This window comes from Haliotis asinina, chromosome 5 (genome assembly GCF_037392515.1).
Source record: "Haliotis asinina isolate JCU_RB_2024 chromosome 5, JCU_Hal_asi_v2, whole genome shotgun sequence".
Lineage (NCBI taxonomy): Eukaryota > Metazoa > Mollusca > Gastropoda > Lepetellida > Haliotidae > Haliotis > Haliotis asinina.
In genome coordinates, this window is record NC_090284.1 from 54,256,354 (window position 1) to 54,279,552 (window position 23,199).

General features: G+C 35.8%; 1 protein-coding gene across 1 annotated transcript in view; it reads right to left on the reverse strand.

Annotated features, from left to right (window-relative positions):
- LOC137284833 (ras-GEF domain-containing family member 1B-like) overlaps positions 1–9,001 on the reverse strand; it is a 145,710-nt gene extending 136,709 nt beyond the window's left edge. Inside the window, exons 1-2 of the mRNA XM_067816838.1 lie at positions 8,888–9,001; positions 8,477–8,794 (exon numbers count right to left, since the gene is read on the reverse strand). Coding sequence (XP_067672939.1) covers positions 8,477–8,593 — 117 coding nt within the window. The 5' untranslated portion in view covers positions 8,594–8,794; positions 8,888–9,001. The remainder of the gene's footprint in view (positions 1–8,476; positions 8,795–8,887) is intronic.
- Positions 9,002–23,199: the final 14,198 nt, after the last annotated feature.

Consider the following 23,199-nt stretch of genomic DNA (forward strand, 5'->3'; position numbering starts at 1 on the left):
CATTCTATACATTTTTGACACGGGATACACTTTTCTCTGTTCTGGATTTAGTTCGGTTGTTTCAGAAGGAAGAGGTAAGACCGAAGCAGACGTGAGAGAAAGAAAGAAAAAGATTAAAAACAGCCCAAAAAAGAGATAGGATGTGTTAAAACACCATGCAGAGATAATTACACAGATAGTCTGCCAAAGATAGTCTGAGGCATATATACATCCAAGAAAGCCACGCAAGTCAAGAAACTGTGGCAAGTCTACATTTCCACAGCTTCTGAAAATCTAGAGAGTCTCAGGGCTCCATTTCATTATATTTTAATTTTTTACTGTGGACTTCTTCATTTCACAGACTAGTTGTTTGTCTTTTACACAGACTGACGATTCACATAAAGAAAAGGCAGAATAGTCTCGATTTCTGCTTGTTACACAACCCAAGAAACTGATAAACAATTTCCCTAACCAGCTGACTCCCTCTTGAAGAAACAAAATTGATGTAAATGCATTTGTCCCTGTATAAATCAATACCTTGAGAAGTAGACAATGACGGAAAAGCAGTGTTGCATGTTCAACCAATCCTTGTTCCCAGTGGCAAATCCTGAGTCACTGCGTACAGCACCACACCTGTCTACACCCATAGGGGCTAGTCATTCATAATATTGATTTTTTTATAGCTACCTTGTAAACAATCGAGAACATTAAAGCGTTCTGTTCTGCATTGCAGTGGGTGTGATTTAGAGGCTCTTGTCAAAACATGTTGTTAAACATGGTTGGGTAGGGCGAAAATGTTTTACAAAAGTAAAAATATGAAAATATTTTGGAGGAACAAAAAAACTTCTTGAAACACTGAATAGTATTGTTATAAGACACATTATCTTCCCACATTACTTTTGTGAATTTGGTTCAAAAGAAAACTGGTTTCATTTCTAAAGATGTAACAGATGCTATTCCTAACTGACTTATCAGTATTAAATAGTAGAATGTATATATTTAGCTAGGTCACACTGACCACAATGTCAAACAATGATTTTCATTCTTTATACTGATAACAATTTGTTTACCAATCATGATATGAATGTACCAATTTAACTTCATATTTTCTTGCTGATGTGCTGCTCTGTAACTCAAGGATTAAATTCTTTTTGAAAATAAAGCTGATATGTTTTGTTGATGTTAGAAAGTTTGGTCAAACATCCAATTGTCACATTTTCCAAACAAATATTTGAACAATTTGAAGCTGTTCACAAAGACACTTCCTCGGTCATAAAACAAAAAACGTGTTTAAAAATTATGAAGACAAGGACTGCTTGCATAAAAAATCCCTCTCACATTTCAAAGAAGAGGTGTTAAAATTGTCATCAGGAGGAACTGGAAATCTTCAAACAAATTCAAGAAAATGGGTGGATGAAAGGAGAAGTCTGAATTTCCTAAAAGAAAAAAATGAAAAAAATCCAAAGGAAACAATCCAATAATATTACAATTTTGTATTCAGTGTTGAAATAAGCTAACTTAAAAGGATCTGTCTTTCTTTAAAAAATCTCCGTCTCGAAAGTGCTAAACATACATGTTGATTTCATGCACACAGCTGAAAACAAAAACAATAATAAAAATCGTCAGAATCCTGATGATAAATTCTTGACATCAGCAACCATTGATGAAAACCGATTTTAACATGCCAAGCGTTCGCCCAGTGGGAGAAACTAAACATCCCTTGACCTTCAACTTGTCTGTATTTCAACATTATCGATTGCTTATGAAAATTCACGGTTTGTTCGTGAACAAACATGGCCGCTTGTATCTCTGTTTGTGGCAATGCTCAAAAGATCCAAATCCAGTATTTGTGCCGAGGTGTTGGCGATTGAAAGCAACTAGTAGGCATAATCCAAAACACTTTTTTAAGAAAGATAATCAAACAAATCCTGTCAGCTTCACCTTGACTCTGTTATTTCTTCTTAAATTTTAACTAAAAATTGAATTTCTGAAAATCATTGATGTTGTTTTTTAATGAAAATCTTTGAAAGTTTCTATGCTCGGTTTTAAACATATCAAACACTGCTTGTCTTAAGTACATGCTGTCCACAAGGTCAGGGATGGTTTGAGGACAATTACCAGCGCTCTTAAATATATAACAAACAAAACCAAACAAACCAGAATGAAGATAAAAACACCCTCCTTTTCATCAAACAGAAGTTTCTATCCCTCGTGCTTATTATTCCAAACTTATTGTAGGCTTGCTAACAAAAACCTGCATTCCTGAGTCTCACTAGCTATTTTAGAGGGAATACTTCATATTTTTGCATTTCTTTGGAACCTTTGTATTATTTAAGTAAATTAAATAAGGAGTTTCATGATAAGACTTCAGGATCACTATTGTTAGAAAGGAAAACATTATTTGCATTTTCAATGAAACAATTCACAACATTTTGAAAGGAAACAAATAAATTTACATTTTCTGTGTGGATTGTATTTACTTTTTTCCTCATTTGTTTGGACAGTCTATATAGGATCACGATTTTAGAACTATCCTCCATTTTTTCATATCTTTTACCATTTTTAAGATCATTTAAAAAGTGAAAAAATCTCTCCTAGCATGAGAGACGTCGACATCTTTGAGATACTGAAGACAGTGAAAAGTCTCCCACCTCATATTTCAAATGTCAGCTGACTTAAAGTGCACACCCGTCAAGGCAGGCCTAACCTTGTCTTCTCCATGGACCCACAGCTAGTTTATACATACAGCCTATGTCAATTAGCACATTGCTACAAATTGGGCTTAAACATATTGACACGACATAGGTGGTCATACGTGCAAGATAGGTCCAACTGCTCCTGCCCTTTGGTATTTTTATCGCTGCTTCCCTTGCACACCTCTCTCAAGCGTTTATTCCCTGAGCAAACATGGTGATGAAGAGAGGTTATCGGTACCTTATGATGAATCAGTTTACAAGAAGAAACAGCATACAGCATATATCAGGTTATCTTGGTCAATCTGCCTTCTTGTGATCACGAGATACTGGGATCAGGGTGTAAAGTATGCTTGAGGTTAATAGGGCTAAACGTCCCTGTAAGTGTGGGCTTTTCCCCTTAAGGATCATAGCATTGCAACCACAAGGGCTATTAAAAACAGCTTCTGCAAGGTGATATATTTGACTGTGTTTACCATTAGGTGTGGGTACTGGGTGAGGAACATTTAGATCAGCTGAGTATTAATGAATTGTTATTGATACATGTTAAGATCACTAGGTTGGAATATCATTGGTTAACATGTTTTTTTCTGTTCGCATGTGTGCATCAATAGGATGGGAAAGTTGTTGATATTTTTAGATTTAATTACTGATATTAAGCAAAATATAGTTTTTGAAGAGGAAAGAAGTAGATTAGCAGACTACCCATATAACTGAGTGAGTTTAGTTTTTTTAGCAATATTCAAGCAACATTACAGCGGGGGCACCAGAAATGGGCTTCACACATTGTACCCATGTTAGGATTTGAACCCAAATCTTCATCATAATTTGAACCCAAATCTTCATCATAATGATGTCAAGTTTTAACCACTAAGCTGTCTCCCTAGTTAAATGTAACCTCAACCAGTCTCCCGAAGGATGACTTATCTCAAGCCTGACAACTTTTTTTTATATGAAGCCTCAAGATCACTGCTAAGCTAATGCTGTCCTAAAGGCTGAGAGGTTCAATATGGACCCTTATCATACATCAAAATAATAGCATTTAGCGTTAACCGCTAAATTGTGTTATTGATGGCGTGGCTATACCACGTGCCTTTGTTTATAAATATTACCTTGGCTCGCGCAGCTGCAAACATTACGTCAAATCATGACGTCATCAGTTGTTACGTCATCACAACACGCGACAGATAACGGTGCTTCACTTCTCGCGTCTCCGCCGAACACTACTTACCGTCGCTCACTACCATATTAACCCTCCCTCCCTTCCCGTGCTCACTTATTTCCGTTATTTGATTGGGTGTACATTAAATCTAGAAGTATTAACATTGATATTCATTGTACCTTTATTCACTTTGCTGAATTAAAACGTCATAGTGTGTATGGCCTGCTTGGGGTGAGAAGCTATCAATCGCTATGCTGCTGGTTGTCCGCTTTCACAGCAGAAACCAAAAAATCGTAATTCCAGCCTGCTTCACAGTAGGTGGAACTCATCGCTCGCTACGCTCACCTCGTCTGCTTGTCACAGCGGAAAGGTGATTATGCATTAATACCATGCTCTCGCTCGCTGCTGCTGCTCCTTCTCACCCCCGTAGCCATCCACACATATTGGCCATTACTCCCAAGATAATATCTTCCTTTTCATTTAAAACGCAAGTCCAGCAATAATTAAAGAATCGACACTAACAATGAGAAACTGTTTGCAGTTATCAGTTGGGTGCATTTTGATGAGAATTACATTTCTGTTATTTTAAACACTTGAATGTTTGAGACTAGTAATAACATCAAATGTGAGGAATGGTTAAAATGGCTGAGGGGTTTTCAAGAAGCCATTTTCTAATATTTGAACAAAGAAGAGTCCTTGATCCAAGCTACATTTCTTAGCAGACATAGGTGAAGACAGTGCAAACATATTGTGAGAAGTTCATCTACGGTCACACACTTGCACGTAAAGCTGGTAAAATCCCTTTGTCGTTCATATCGCTACACAGTATAAATTCAAGTAGCAACAAATAGAAATAAACATTGATAATTTTCATGACAATATTTTCAATATTTCAGTAATTTTCAAATTTTGATGTTTTCTGTAAAATGTAGTATTGATGTCCATCTTCATACCAGATCCTTTAAAAACTGAATTATAAAGTAAGCAGAAGGACTCCAATTCACTACATTTCTAGCTTGTCATGAGAGGTGAGGGTGGTCGGGAAGCCTAGTGGTTAGAGCGCTCACTCATGATGCCGAAGACCTGGGTTCAATTTCCAACATAGGTACAATGTGTTCGGCCCATTTCTGGTGTCTCCTGCCGCGACAATACTGGATACGCTATACACTGCTAAAAGCAGCATATATCCAAACACGTTCACTCACGAGAGGTACGCCTAGTGGCTTTGGTCAGACTCACTACTGTGGTTGAGTGTTGTTCATAACATCGACCACTTATTTTACTGTTTAAGACTATCATTAGAGGTTGCCATAATCAGAGATGATACAGCTAGAATCACTGGCACAAAATGATAAATACAAATATGATTTATTAAAAGGGACATGAGTCTGAGCATGAACCAGGATTCATGATCCATGATCATGAGTGCACTAAAAACATGATCTTCCTCTAGTGTAGTCAGCTTTATATTCCAGTAATTAAGGATTAAGGCTGATCAAACCAATGACAAATTAATATCCCTGTTATGTCCAGTCTTGAGGCATGATCACATTTCCATCCTCTATTCTGTTGTTCCTATCACGCCAATATCACATTCCAGTGTCAACGTCATTATGTCAAAACAGACAATACCTATCTCCAATGTCTACCTGTTAGCATACCTGGTCACCTAACCTAGTGTACTATGTTGGGGGGAGAACCTGAGACTTGACCCACAGAGTAGCTGGGTGAGGATTACAGCCTCTGAAACGCTCTCCCATACATAGGTGTGTGGTACCTCAATGTAAGTTAAGCTTGACTCTGTTGTACATTATCAGTGATCTTGTGGCGAGTGCTAAATGGTCCTGGTGAAAGGACTTAACCGATTTCTAGATAACAATTTTACTTCTTAAAAAAAACAGTTTTCCTGTGTGTACTACTGTAGTTCTAATGCTTTTTAGAAACCAAAATGACTGCAGCTTTTTTATCTTGTGACAATTGTTGTCATTTCCTCATGCTGAGATTGAAAGCTGGATAATTTTAATATTATCATTAAAGCTGATTACAGTGGGGGTCACATGATCCAAATCCTTGAGTTAGTCTGTACTGTGATAGATATTGAGCACTAAACCGGGGCAAGGGTGGGTATGTTGTTTAGCATACTAACTTAATATCTCTGATTTGCTGTGCGGAGGCACATTCCTTAGACATGTCCAAAGCCTGGTTTAAATCCCTGATAGGTCTTGAACATTGTTATACGTGATACAGTTTACAGTATCACATCCCACTGGTGACATTTGAATTTGCAAATTTTGATGTGTGTGATTCAATGGAATTGTAAATGCTAGCAGTGTTACATAAATAAATTTCACCACAAAATGCAAAAGACATCCCATGATGCAATAGTCCACAGTTTGTGAGACAAGAAGAGTGAGTATAGTTTTACGCCACCTTTAGCAATATTCCAGCAATATCATGTTTGCGGACACCAAAAATGTGCTTCACACACTGTACCCATGTCGGGAATCAAACCCGGGTTTTCAGATTGAAAAGTGAATACTTTACCCACTAGGCTACCCCACTGCCCCGAGACAAGAAGAGGACATAAATGATGGGGGTTTTGGGCACTGTTGTGGACAGAAATGAAAAAGGAATAAATGTTTTTTCTAATGGTTACAAATGGGACCTACTCACTGAATATTATTTATACCACTAAAACGTGTCAAGAACACTCTGTCTTCATGACAATATTAACAACTACAGTGACCAGAAAAAATCAGCTATTCTTTTAAATAGTATACACTTTTGGGTATGTAATTCAATGTAACTAACTCATGTTTCATGTCTCTAAAATATAACTTGTCTTCTGTAACAGAATATTAGGTGTAATAATAACAAAAGTCATCTTTGGTAAAGCACAGTCTCCAAACACCAAATGATTGCCCCTTGTGCTTAATCAGAATCTGATTATCATTACCCCAGAAACAGTAGATAGGTAAATAGTCCTACTTATATTTTTTCATAGAAATGCTATTACAAATATGTTGTGAAAATATGGTTGAGCATGGCACTAGACACAAACATTTAAGGACATGAATTAGACCGATGCTAACTTAAAGATTCTGATGTTAAAACCATTCAGAGCAAGCCTGATTTAATTTCAGTACCAATAATTCAGCGATATGGTAATTACAAATGGCTAACAGAAGGCAAGGAAAAGGGTATCATATAATCAGTAAATGGTTCATATTCACAAATGTGATAAGCAAATTAATCCTGACTGCGATGAAACATGATAAGAGTCACAACAACTTGCCATGAACCTAATTCATTCATTCTGGTTTGGAATACGAAACACATTTGCACTTAACAACTTTTGTTATTAAGTTCAGTTAAAATGTTACCAGGATGTGAGTTATGGGCGTCCACTGAAGTGGGCACTCTCACATCCCAACACAGGAGTTATGCATATTGTAAATAGGAGACCAAGACCAATCCTGTGAGCTACCTACAATAATGGGACTTCCACTGTCACAGTTGAAATACACCACTGATCATGTCAAATGTCATCAAATGTACATGTGTCTATTTCAAGTGCATACACATGTTTTTTGTATTTCACCATGGCAGTTGTATTAGGAAAATGGTAAATAGTAAAAATCAACATTTTTCAGTTGAAAAAAAATGTGCAACAAAAATATATTTCGGCAAAAACACAACTGTGCTAGATAGAATTAACCATTTGCACAAGGTTTCAAATTAATCGACCAATTCATTCTCTCTCTCTCTTTCTCTCTCTCTCTTTCTCTCTCTCTCATATATATGGGTGAAAGACTGTATCTGCATGTCTTAAAGAATGTCAATAAACAGCCTCCTTGTATGTACCACAACAATACAGATCCATACCATCTGAAAATACAATACTTCACTGGTGTTTTGAACATATTGTAGATCAGTGGCATAAAAAAAGTATTATACTTTGCTAGTGTCAAACACACATTAACCTAATTACAGAGTCTTCAGCATCAACAGATTCGACCAACTGAGACAAATTACACAGGTAAATACAAATGCCAGGTATTTGAACTGGGTTAGTGAATCAGTGAGATCGGGACCATGTGTCCACAACTGTGGATCAATCCTCATTGAACCAGTGACTCATACATACATCAGCTGTTTGGTAGTGATTGACACCATTGTATATTAAGATGACATAATGTCAGTATAATATAGTATTTTGAAAAATTAGGATCTCAGTATTTTTAGTTATGACTCATAGTAATGATGATACAACATTCCAATTATACAGAATTTTGATGATTTATTATATCAAATATTCATGTACTGATCCACACATTAGATAAAAATCACTAAATAAAAGGTTTAAAAGAGATGTGTTTTCAGGTTGGAAAGTGTAATTTTTAAGCATAATCGTAGATTCCATTTTCTGTTTAGAGCTAAAGTCATAATTTCCTTGAGACATATTGTTAAGGCATCATTAGAAGCATGAGATACGAACTGAAATAGAAAATGTGCATGCTGTAAAAAAATATACAAAAAATGGGAAATTGTTTTGTCCATAAGAATTTGGCCATAGATGATGAGATTATCTCTCATCCGTGTCATGAGAAACCTGCACATCTGAGTCAGAAATTTTACTTACCTCAAGTTGAACTCCAAATAAGTCAGGATTTTTCTCTGGCTCCTGTCGAAGTGTAATCGACGTCTCTGAGGAACTGTCACTCAAACTGCTGCAGGTATCATCAGCCATTGAGGGCATCACAATAATATAAACACAACTGATCCAACTGCTACATGCACTACATGCACATAGTGTTACATACACTTATATCACGTACATGTCACAACGCAGTATGTATATCCAAGTGTCTCAGACTGTCAAACCAATCTGTATCAGTGTTCTGCGTCAATATCAGGTGTTTCCTTCAACAAAGCTTGTCCCAAGGTAGGAAATGTACACCTGAAATATACGAGATCAATGTTATGGTCCCAAGTATGAAAGACCTATGCTGAGAGTGAATGAAGTAATTGACGACTAACACATGGTACTCGCCTCTGTGGTTGGCTCGATCCAACTAGCTCAGCAGCTCACAGCTGATTACCTGGGCCGGTCCACTCATACAGGAGGGGAGTAGGGTAAGACAGGTGTAAACACAAAAGCTGCTGTAAGTTATGAGGGATGCTGGTAGTGTTAATATGGCTGGAGGCAATACGGATTGTGTCACATATTGCCACCAGGATAAAATACTCACAGTCATAATCTTGATAACATTGATGTAATGACACATCAAACCCTTGATCTGGTTTCAAGGATCTTGCTCAGGAAGAATTACCTCGGCTGTAAACAAACCCTTTTTAACCCACTTCTAATTTTGAAAGCTTGCTGGTCTAGACTGCTGTTGCTAAAACTGAGTTCTGTTTTTTGATGGTTTTACATTTAGGCTTCACTGCTTCTTTTGAAATGTTTGGATCAATATTGTGGTTTTGTAGGAGAACCTTTATTCCTTATAATTATTTAATCACCTGAACAGTGAGCAATGGGTCTTTGGTTGATTGACTATAAATTATTAAAATGTTACTTAAAATCATTTATGTTTGGACAGGTGCAAATCACATTTTCTCAAGTGATCTTGAAAAGTTTGTTTTTCTATTAATTTCAGATGGTAAATATTTTTTTTTCAAAAGAACTAGATCATACCTTTTCAATGCAACAATGGGAATTAACTGTGGTTCTACATTTTCACAAATGCTATATAAGCAATGAAGATTCAATGGATGCAGCCACATGTAACAGCTTAAACCACATTTATATAAGATTATAATCATATACTTCGCTAATGTTTTTAAAGATTAGCTTTGCCATATAAGATGTTGATCTCTGTATGAAGTCTGAGAGTATATAAGAAAATGACTTTTTGCTAAGTATTTTTTAGAAAATACTTCAAATGAACCTGAAACTGAACGCTACCTCGTCGATGATTCTGTAAAATGATGAGACCATATTTTCTGGATTTGTGTCGTGAAGGGTGGTTGTAAATGATGGTGTCCCCACTAGGTAAACTTGTGATTGATATGATGAACAACAATACATGCTGTCACATCATGGCAACCACAAACAACAAGGTCAGGGAGTCTGACTGTCACGTCTGTTAAGTGGAAGTGTCTGATAGGGAACCTGTAGTAACATGGAATCCTCTCACGGGTATTACTTGGACTCCAGGGAGATTTGTAATGATAATACGTTCTATCATCCACACTACATGGTCTAATATCAGCTCTTTGGTCTGATATCCACACAACATGGTCTAATATCAGCTCTTTGGTCTGATATCTACATGACATGGTCTAATATCAACTCTTTGGTCTGATATCTACATGACATGGTCTAATATCAGCTCTTTGGTCTGATATCTACATGACATGGTCTAATATCAGCTCTTTGGTCTGATACCTACATGGCATGGTCTAATATCAGCTCTTTGGTCTGATATCCACATGACATGGTCTAATATCAGCTCTTTGGTCTGATATCCACATGACATGGTCTAATATCAGCTCTTTGGTCTGATATCCACACAACATGGTTTAACATTAGCATTATGTTGTACTATCTACACCGCATCATTTAAAATCCAGACCATATGATCTAACAGAAAGATTTCTGCCCATAACCCCACTTATTTCTCTATGCCTAAGAATAGATGGTTTTCATAAAAATAACCTAACTCTACCCTAACTGTAGACCTAACCATAAATCCTTGAAATAATCCTAATAAATAGAATATTTAAGAGTTGATAAGAGTGAAGATGATGCAGAATGCATACCGATCTGATATCCATACTACACAGTCTAACATCCATACTACACGGTCTAACATCCATACTACATGGTCTAATATCCATACTACATGGTCTAATATCCACACTACATGGTCTAACATCCATACTACATGGTCTAATATCCATACTACATGGTCTAACATCCACACTACATGGTCTAACATCCACACTACATGGTCTAACATCTACACTACATGGTAAGCTAAATTCCACACTACATGGTCTAACATCCACACTACACGGTCTAATATCCATACTACATGGTAAGCTAAATTCCACACTACATGGTCTAAAATCCACACTACATGGTCTAACATCCATACTACATGGTAAGCTAAATTCCACACTACATGGTCTAACATCCATGTTGTCATGACAACTTAATATCAGCACTGTGTTGAAATATTTGCACTGTGGTCTAACATCAGCCTCACTTTGCCTAATGTCATCACAAGAGATATATCCATATTGCATGTCATCACCATAATATCACAACGGGCACTCTACTCAACTGGAACTACAGACAAGCCATTTTGATGACAAAGGGAACTGTGGTTACCATAGTATAATGAAGATATTTGTTCAAATAATTTGAAAAGTAAATATACATTAATTAATTTCGCTAAAAGACACATTCTTATACTTTTCACAGGGGAACATAAGTTTATCTGCAAAACATACTATGCTCTCAGACTGTTGTCATATATATAAAAAAATACATGCTGTGCAATAAAAACTTCACCTAGAAGTGATCATGTTTGATGATAATCAGTTGTTATGAATTTGTATCAACAGTTGTACCTTATACTTACAACAAGACTATACTTTGACCAGGAAATGAAGATAAGATAACACCATATAGCTTCACCACAACAATCAACTCTGTATCATCAGGTACATCAAGACTTATTATCACTATTTTGTGATAACAAAATTTTAAAGTAAATGTGACGACATTTGATACATTTTGACATTACTGTGAATAGTGACCATAGTCAGTTTTACATTGCTTAGAACACTATCATGACATCTTAGTTTCATGTTGGAAGAAAATTCAAAGAAGGTTTCAGCAAAGACAAACCCAGAAGCAATCATGGAGAACCTTAATTTTAACCGATGATCACAGGTTTCTGGCACACTAAGGGGAGCAACTCTGCATATCAAATTGGGCTTCTGTATCCCTGTCCTTTTTGTTTCAACACCTTCAGGAAGTATACAGAAATGCATCCAAAATGAAGTCAAAAATACTGAAATGAGCCTGGTACCCTAAACTGGGAACATGTCCATATTCTGTAACCCCCAAACCACATGTAGGTGTTACTGTTACTGATTACGAGTTGTCTTGTGCATCACAAAATAATTATTCTTGTGCATGATTGTTTCTTATATAATGCAATCTAATGCAGGTGACAGATCAGATAAATAAAAGCTGCACAAAGTGGAATGGACTCATCATACGGTACTTTTCTGATTTTGATTTTGTCCAGGGTACGTTTCTGTAGACAGAAACAGACAATGCCCCTTTTAGCTCTATTCATATGGTAACAAAGTGATTTGGGGTGATTATGTGCGGAGATCATGCTAATGGTGATGATTGTTTACTGCATTCAAATGACCCTACGGGGATTCTCAGACAGCAACCCATTTTGGTCCTCTGAGGCAACTAAATGAATTGGGTTGTCAGGCTTGGCATCTTGGTTGATAGTTTGCCATCATGCTCTGAATCTGATATCACCAATCATTGTTCGCAACATCAATCACAGGATTGTCTTGTTCAGACCACACTTTTTACAGGCCACCAACTTATTACTGAAATATTGCTAAGAATAACCTTCAATGACAAACAGGTGTAAGGCTGCCATATTGTGGACAATGCAAGAAAATGGTGCAAGTGCAAGTTAATAGTACCCACATAAATAATTTCTTGGTCACTTTAGAATGAACTGATTCACTGGCATAATTCTTCTAAATTCATGATAACTGTTTTCATTTCAAATTTCCCAAACACCTGATATCACCACTATTAGTATTAACTTATAAATATCTTGAATTGCATAATTATGGAAGTGCTTTATCACTTTTATTATCAATAATCGTGATACTTTATTGGATGATAAAATATCAATACTTTTCGTGATATGTATCGTTGACCTTAAAATTGTTAATTTTCATCAGAAATTGACAGTTGTGTCAAAATTTACGTGGTTAGCTGATATCAAAACATACAAATAAAGCAAGTTACTAAAGACAGCATATCGTGATGTGAATCAAATTGTATCACTCCAAAATAGCCTGATACATATCATATCGTGAATTTTCTGTATCGTCTCACCTCTAATCATTGGGGTCAAAGCTTTTACAATCAACATGAAAAAAGATAAATAGTTTTCTTCAAAACTTGGAGCGTACAGAAATTGTTCTGAAATACTTCTGCTTTCGAATATTTTGTGGTGACAATCTCATGGATACTGGCTCTATTTCAGAAAGTGCTCATTCTAAAAAAGTCTTAAATACCTAAATACTTTAATGCGAATTTGCACCAGCTAATCCCCCAAAGAATGACTTGGATGCATGAATCCTAATCTGACCTTTGGGGATTCTGAAGAGAATTGATGCAAAATTCAATTGAACCTGAAGAAAAACTACTGGCAAGAAGGCTGTAAACTTTCTGACCTCTTGCCAATAATCCTGCAAGGCTGTTTAGCTCCCTACATCCCCTGACACTTTGCAGCATGGGGTTGAATACATAGAGTGACAACAGCTGGCACTCTGTCAGAAACGGCATGTTCAGTGTTGGGGGGAGTGGCAAGCAAGCACTCCACACACATGATCGACTTCATGAAAACTTTGAACAAAATATAAATGTAAGTACTTACTTAATAAAAAATGAATAGTTCACAGGATCTGAAAATAAATTTAGAAAATAATTGCAGCTGAGTGCAATAGAGTGACTTCAGTTTTTCATTGCACTCTGCAATATTCCAGTTATATGGCAGTGGTCAGTAAATAATCGAGTCTGGACCAGACAATCCAGTGCTCAACAGCATGAACATTGATCTGTGCAACTGAGAACCGATGACGTGTGAACCGAGTCATAGAGCCTGACCACCAAGTCCCGTTAGTCGCCTCTTACAACAAGCAGAGTCGCCTTTTATTGCAAGCATGAGTTGCTGAAGGCCTATTCTACCCTGAAACCTTCATGAGAAGATATTGCAATGTAATACTAGGTTTCTATCAACAGCAGACATCAGAATTTAAAATCAAATTTAGCATAAAAATGCAGTAAAAATTGAATTGACAAAAGTAAAATACTTGAGCACATAGAAGGAATGTTACTTTGATTGGTGATTTTATTATGTTTTTTCCTCCTGCCTTTAGGTTTTCTAAGGACACAAATGTGAAAAACAAGAAATAATATTGGTCTGGCCTAAAGTTAAAATACAATGTAAGAAATAAATCTGTAGGAGCTTTGACAAACTTGGTAAGATGTTATGTGAATTTGAAACTGAATTTATATTTATATGTCATTTTATTGCAAGAGAGGATTTAAGCACTAGTGGTAAGCAAGCTGAAAGTCAAAGCATTCGATCATTTGTTTTTCCAGACACTGTTTTAAAGTGCTGCTTTGGAAACAGTTGTGACAAAAATTACTTCTTAAGACAAGATTCTTAAAACGATGGAACTAAAAGTCAAAATAACTTCATATCCCCAAAATTGAATACTGATTCAACTGTACCATATATTCCCATGTTTTTTTTCAGATTCAAAGTGACTTGACTTTGCAAGTGTTTATGATGGCTGCCTCTAGTGGGGTTTGAACTTTATATGGAACACCTGGTGTCGTTAGTGTCAGTATAGACTGATAAACACACGCTTAGGATAAAGTCAAACATGGATACACCATGCAGACATATCAAAACCAACGTTGATGAGACTGGTCTTTGTTTCATCCCCTCTAATGCAGGGCACCGACAAAAATTACCATATTTTGAAAAGATGTGACTGGGGACTGAACAGATGACTTTTCTCATTTTCTCAGATCAAGTATTATCCTTAAGTACTTGCCCAAGAAAGACAGACTGGACAGTGGCTACCAGCTGCAGGACAGGTAAATATCATTTCAGAAAATGACATGGGTGAAATATTGCTTAAAGTTGCCCCAGCAATTCTGAAGCTAATCACAGCAAACTGACAATCTACACTTATTAAACCTAACCTTCACATATTTGAATGGAAATATAATAATCCAATACACAGTTAAGTAGAACTGGCAAAAAAGGTCGGAAATGTTGTTAGCGGGAACAACTGTACATTATTATCAATATGAGATGAAAAATGAGATGGGAACATCAGTAGCCCTCGCACAAGACGGAAACAAATAGACAGAGTTCATTGCAGGCAAATATACCAACAGCAAATGAAGAGTAAGCAAGTAAACATTGAAATGAAAATTAAGTCGTTGATAATACATAAACTGCTGCTGAGAAATAAAGTTTTAATTATCTAACAATGAACAACTGGGTTCCTTCTCTGTTCAGGATCCTCGTTTGCTTGTAATCCATGCATAGATATGTCATGACCCACGTGATGTAAAATATGTTGATTTCTTTTTGACATTTTTGACATTTTTGCTCAAAGTTACTTTCCTGATATTTATCGATTATCAATCAATATTTGGTAAACTATATCAGTGTCTATGATCGATAGCCTACAGTTCAGCTTCAAGTCCAGATGAAACACCAAGTCCATCTTCACATATGGCCAACATAATCTTATCACTTCATCAATAAACCATCCATCAACAACACCCCCAGCCATCCAGTACTATATACAAGTGTTCCTCCACAATATTTAGATAAGCATTTAGTCACAAAGACCAACCACAGTGCTGTGTTTGAGAGGTCAGATCCGGAACAGACTTATGATGACCAGTGCTAGATTTAACTAACCTCTTCCAAACAGTGCGAGTTGAAACGTGAAAATGAGAAATGTTTGGGTTGTAAGTGTGACTTTGAGTGTCTAGCGTATTGCTAAGTAACGTTAAGAATGGTGACAAACAAGGCCCCCAGAATGACGGTGACGGTAAATATTGTATCTGTCTCGGTGACCTTTACTTCTCGTCATTTCCCCCCAATTAGTCCTGGCCAAAATGTCAGGGAAATAATTCTGTTTGGGACAAATCGTTTGACTGGGGCCATATATATTTGATGTGCATTACCAACGTCAGTGTCACATTTGATGTCATGTTCAACAATGTTTTAACTTATTTGCAGTGTAAAGACATTCTGACAGAAAGCTATCAAATAACCATGTAAAAGAATTTTAAAAGAGGACAAGATTGTTCCTAAGACATTAAAATCAGATATTAAAAACTTTGAGCAAATACGTGTACAAATGTCATGCAAAAATAGTTTGTTCAGGTTTGAAGGTTGAACAAAAAGAAACGGACATGAAATGGGTACTAGGTACTTGTCTTTGATATACTGATACAAGTACAACAGGCGAAGTTACATGTAACATATCAGTGAGGTTACAAGAGGTCAGTCGAAAAATATTTTGATAACATTTGTATTGTTTTGTGAAATCCAAATTTATACTTTTTTTACAACTATATAATATTTTTATAAAAATAAGATAAAAAATTAGCCTCTCAATGCTAAAGACGCTGTCTATACTGACATACCATGACATGCATGAGCAAGTTTAGAAAACTAGGAAAAAATGTCTTTTTAGGGCACTTTGCATTTCCAAACACATCATAATGACATTCAATTTTTCACTAGAAAACACTTTTGTGTTTGATTACCTCAAGCTTGAAGACACTCAACAACTGGTTGAGGTTTGTGTCCATTTTGCAAAATATAACAAAAAATGACATATGCAGTTTAGAGTGTTTCAGTATACAAGCTTTAAGTAAGAATGTTCTGAATGCCTTTGCCATTAATAGAGTTTGAACAGGTAGTCTATGTTTGATTGTATCACAATGAATAATATCCAGGTTTGTTTTATTACCTCTCTTCCCTTTGAACAACTCAGGTATTTCGCATTTCAAGACTTCTGTATAGAATAATTTGGACATAATTTTTGTTTAATAATTTCACTATGAACAATTGCAAAAAATATTTTGTATGTCTTTGCCATGATTTGAGTTGGAACATTAAGCCAATTCACAGGTATTTCATGTTTAATGGTTTCACAACAAATAACATCTCGTCATGTTTTATTACATGATTTCCCATTGAACACTTCCAGGGGCTCAATTTTTTTCTAAAGTGCCACTTGCCACAGGACTAGTGACCTCAAAATTGTAGCTTGTCCTGACTAATTTTCCACTAGCCCTGATTTTTATGACATAATTATAAATGAATAAATGAACATGGTACTTGATGTCAATGTTTACTGGACCATTTATCAAGAAGTGATAAATAGGAAAAAAAGATAACTTTATCTTATTATCATTGCAAAAAGTAATAGCTACATTTTGAGCAGATGAAAATGGTAGAGGTACGTGCATCAAAGGATTTCACCTCAAACAAGAGACACAGACTAACGTTGTTTTCTTTACATCAGGATCAACACCATTACTGTTATACCATGATTTCACAATGAACAAGGTACAAAGGGGTTTCTCATGATTTCAAATGCAAATCCAGAACAAAAGGGTTTGATGACATGCGAAACCTGTGCCCAAAAATGTATTAACAATCAAAAACAGCAATTCCAGAGTGCCAGTGTTTAAAATGACCAGACCCCTGGCCTTCAATATTGCACCGAGACCCGATGGAGTACATATAGGACGTCCCTGTTAAATTTACTGATGGTCCCAGCTTAATCCCTGCATACAGCAACATTCCTGCTACCCCCACCCTCAGATTTTTGTTCCCCAAGTTACAAGCTAGAGACACCTTCTGTTGTCAAAGGTCGCAAATGGACTTTACAAGCATCCCGAACCATGTCCAGCACGTCTGTCTCTTGACCAAGCCCTTGAACATTGGGGCATGATATGTTTATAGTATCAAGACGTGGGGGGTAAACAGTACAACAAATGCACAACATTTCAGAAGATTTTGAGATTTTCAGAAATTTTTGATTAAGAAACTGTGGGATTGGATTTCCACAAAAGAATGAGTATAAAGTTGGGTTTGAATTTAAATGATCTGAAATTAACACAGTAAGTTCATACAGAGTACATCCATACCCAAGATCTTGGAGGACCTTCAACAATTCAGAAGCATATCAGATGGAATATACCCTTCATTATGGGTGAACTGTTGCAAATATCATGGTAATATTATTGCTGAGGGTGCAAAAACATTTGAGACACATTTCTTCATCCCTTGTGCCAAATAACATACTTATTTCCACTTTGACTTACTTTTTGTTTGTGACATGTTATTATGAAACCTTACAATTATTGCTCTGCAAATCAGAAATAGAAAATTAGTAACAGTTTTGACCATGCTTGACCACCATTGTTATAGGAAGAGCTGATATTGGCTAAACAGACCACAGAGATGAAAATGAGAGTGAAGGTCGTGCCAGGCACTGAAGCTTTTTTCAGCTTCTCAACATGTCCTCAGCAACTGACAATTTGTGTTGTCTAGCAAGGAAAATTAGAATTTGATTGAAGGGTCAGTTTAAGATGCACATATTTTTCTGTGATAATAAAATCAAGGTAAAATTATCTTTGCTCTGAGTCACCTGTGATCAGTGATTGACAACAAATTTATTAAGTAGGAAGAGCAAAACTACAAAAATAGCCATGAGAAACTGAGATAATATTTTTCGACTTAACAAGTTACCACAAAGACATAAATGAATACAAGCACTCATTGACATTCTTTTCCACAAAAGAGGCTCATGATGACAACTCCTCTAAAACAAGCTTCAACAATTCCATTAACCATGTGTAAATTCTGACATGTGCACTGAAACAACTTTGCGAAAGCTTACTACCACTGCTGTTGGAAGATAAAGAATTTTTACACCATGTACAACCAAACACTTGAAAACGTGACACAACCCTAGAGTGAATCACAGCCATAACTGTCCAAGGGGTATTTCCTGATCAGGGCCAGGTGAACCCAGCTCGTTATCTATTGTTCTGGTCACATGCCCAGGTGAGAAGGGTTCACCACAACAAGGTGTGAAGTGGCAAATAGGGAACAGAGGAAGACGCTACTGTCTCTGGTCATCAGAAAACTGCAGTAGAGGTTGTATCAAACATTCCAGAGAATCGGTCAACACCAACGACTGGACAACAGCATGTCTGCTGCCTCAACTTGGAGGAATGTCGAGAGGACAAAAGGTGAATGTGAAAATAAACTGCCAGTTGGAAATGAATTTCCATGTTTAATGGTGGCGTGATTGATAGGATTGAAGAATGATTAAAGGTCCTAATATAATGACATTTTCAATACTCAAACAGTTACAGATTGGCTCCTTTATTTTATTTTCCATAGTTTGAATCAAATAACAAGAATATTAAAAATGAAAGGTGTGCTTTAGTTTCCACTTTGAGAAATAAACAAACAAAACAGGTCTGTTTGCAGAGACTTTTTGTACTATGTAATTTGAAAATTATAGTGTTCAGATAAGTACATGTATTCAAAAATTGTTTTTGACTGATTTCATTAAACACATCATGAAAAACGAGCAAATTACTGACAACTGTTGTAATGATCAACTCATTCATCATGACTCTACAACCTATCTCCAACACATTTTAGACTTCATTATGAGAAAACTTTTCAGAATTCAGGACTACAGTTAAAATGTAACATCCAGTTTTGATTGTTAAAGCATCATACCCTTAATTCTCCAAAATAATAATTTGAAACTTCATGATTTGAAATCAATATTTCAAAGTTTTGATAATTGTCATCACTGGTTGATGAAGTGTTTACAATGTATTCCATCAAATATTTATTGTATTTACATGAAACTAATGTACTCACAAGTTCAAGTTACATGTTATCATGTTTCTACAAATAGTTAACATGAAACACTTATTTCAGCAATAATACTATGGCTTATAGTGTAAACACAACGTCTGTAAACATTGCTGTCTCACAACACAGTCATTATATCATTGTTGTAAACACAGTCAGTATACCATGGTGAATGCTGAACTCACAGCTGAGAACATCTAGCAGCTACAGATTCAATCAATGAATATTTGACCCATATATTTACAATTCAATTCCGACTGAACACATGAATATTTATCTATATACCCATAAAGGTTCTCTCTTGAAAGCATGAATATACATTGGGGCTGCAACGAGTCTGCTACAAGGCGAATGTGATATATATCACAAATACTGGGTTACAAAATATGAATATTGTCTAATAAATACATCAATAAACCAGAAGTTAATGTATTATTCAGCATATTCAGTGAAACAAAAACAAAACAAATTCTTCGACATACCATGTCTACCATGTAAGACTTAATCTATCATGTAAACCGCGAGTGTTTGCCCTTAACCCTGACAAGCTGCAGGCCCTAAGGACACAGCACCATAAATTAACATCAGAATATGTACACAAGGCCCTAGATTTTGGCAAGCTACAATATTTGTAATTATCAGCAAACCAAAATGTGACAAAAAAGAGTTTAATCTAACCCTAGAGACATATTTCATGTACAACAAAATCAACATCCACATCAAGATCCAAGTTTTCTGAAAAGATATGCCAGTTATCAGGGTTGGAAAAACTGTCTGCCATAACACCTACAGAAAACAAAATGTGGGGATGAACAGTTTTCTGTCGCTCTGGACCTAATGACTGACGTTAAAATATCTCCCAGTATCTACACACATCTACACGCATCCACTGCTGTACATGGACCAAGTCATTTTCATGTCAACACATGTTTATGGCATATCCAAGGGCATATCAAACTTTTCTGCATCAAATATCATATAGTATAGGATACAGTTGCAGTGATAATGATGCAAGTTAACAGAACTGTAGATTCTGGGCCAGTACTCAAACCATCTGTTACAGGTACAATCACATGAGAAGTTCTATATAGCCCATATTGGTTACAGTACAATCTTATGAGAAGTTGTGTATAGCCCATATTGGTTACAGTACAATCAATTCAAAGTTTTGAATAGTCCTTGTCAGTTACAGTATGATCACAAGCTAAGGTTTCAAATGGTCCATATCTTTTACAGTGGAATCATGATATGGCTTGTTTCACTTCATTAGCATATAGAACAGTAACATTAATTGAGAAGTACATAAATAGTTCATATCTGTTACAGTTTAATAACAAACTGAGGCATTTAATTTGTCAATATATGCTCCAGGATAATATGAAACATTTCAAATAGTCTGTATGTGTTTAAGTGGAAATAACATTTCGATAAGATTCAGCAATTACATGTCATGGTAAAAATTTCAAAAGCTCTTAAATGTCAAAATGATTTCTGTAAGAGTAAAACCAAATTTTTTTAAAGTTATAGATTGTCGCTGTTTATTGATTAGAACACAATGATTGGTCTTAATTTAACTGTCACAGTCACAATCAGAGTGTCAGGTACTGATGAGGATTTAAGTCTTGAAAAATATTCCTGGAATGTCAGCCTGATGTGAGAGGAAGGTTGACAGTGATGCAGGTTTTACAAGTATATCACTATGGTGAAAGTTTTCCAGCAAGGTGGATGGCGGGGTAGCCATGGTAGTTGGTAAATTACTGGATTATAGTTGGAGAATGGTGGTAATTATTTTTCAGATAAACAACTTCTTTATTCTGTGTCAGTGAACATTAGCATCAGGTTGCAACACGGCATTTAAAAAAATAAAGAAGCTGTATATTCATATTAATTATCATTATATTTCATTACCTCAGCTTTTAAAATGGCCATTAAAGTTGCTTCAAACTTGAAAAAAATAGAAAAAAAATGTCATTTTGTAAGTGAGATACGGGTCTTTTTCATCCAATAGTCTTTCTCTTCTGATTTTCCACAAATTGACTACAGGTTTAAACACGGTCATATCATCTCAGTAAAATCCCTTAATCTATTCAAATACCTGTTATTCAGAGCTGGGACACTTACAGAAAGTTCTCAAAATATTATATATCCATGTCGACAAATATTCACTGAAGCAAACAAATTGTGTGTGAACAGAGATTTAAGCATATCATCACCTGTGAGATAATGGCCATTCGCACCATTAAGTCACAGTAAAAACACATTGACAGAGCTGCATTCACACTGACGACTAGACTAACGCTAACTGACCGCTTTCATGTCCAGTTTCGACATGTTTGACATTCACAATCTGTCCTTCATAATTACATAGAAAAACAGGCACATTTCTGATGGTCACTCAGCTTAAAACTAGACTTCAAAGACTGACCATGAACTATGAACCATGAAGTATGGTCAGTTTACACTTAACTACTCATGGTACTGGGAATTACAGTCAGTGGACAATAGCAGTGGGCAAACTGGATGCTGGTCATTTGATTCTGAAGTCAGGAAGGATATCCTCAGCTGGTAATGTTATTATTAGCCAGGGGCAAGGCTAATTAAGGGATTGGGATGGACCTTGTAGGCTGGAATAGCAAACAGTTGAAATAGACATAACAAAATGTATCCACTGACATTTCATGAAATGCAATGTATATTATTAAGGACAACTTTTTTATTCCATTTGTTTTGGCATAGATAATTATACTGTTGCAACTCGAATTGACATCCACATCCTGCATTTACTGGTATTTACCAACTTCTAAAATGCCAATCACACAGATAGTTTCATGAAAGTCAAATGGAAAAATGAATACAAAATTTTAATCTTTGAAAAAAATTTTCAAAAGAATGGTTGTCAGTTTCACAGTTGAGTTAAACTTACAGAATAACACAATACATTGCATTTTGTCTTTTGATCAGTATCATACTTTATCATGTCATATATATAATTCATGTAAGTACTTTAATTTCAAAGGTTCAGGTATATGTGATACCTTACTTAACAGTAAGGGACAGGGGGCAACTGGAAGAATGGAAGGTCACTCACAACAAATGTCTGGGGTAGGAACAGATAAAATTTAAATCAAATTTGAAACAAAATATGTACAAGAACATGGGAAGGGCAATATAAAACATGCTAAGAATTATGACAGCGCTGTTACTATATATTTGATAATGCTCTAAACTCATAACTTTTCTATAAAATGTATCAATGACTCCTGATTGTCTGAAAGATCTTGTAGGTAAAGTATTTCAACTAAGCAAATATAATCTTAGAGACAGTACTTCCATTCAAAATACTCATTGTAGAAAACAAAGATATTTTCAATCATTTTTACCGAGTGTGATTATGTCATGGAAGTCAATCATCCATTGTCGCCTCAAGCTCAGTTGTAGTGATCTCAACGCAGACTGATATAATCAACATATATCAGAAACAGCTAAGTGTTCATGTGGTCATTATAACAAAGATGTCATTCGCTTCATATTTACATGTCAGAACTATCAAATTTTATCAACAGTGTATGTTACA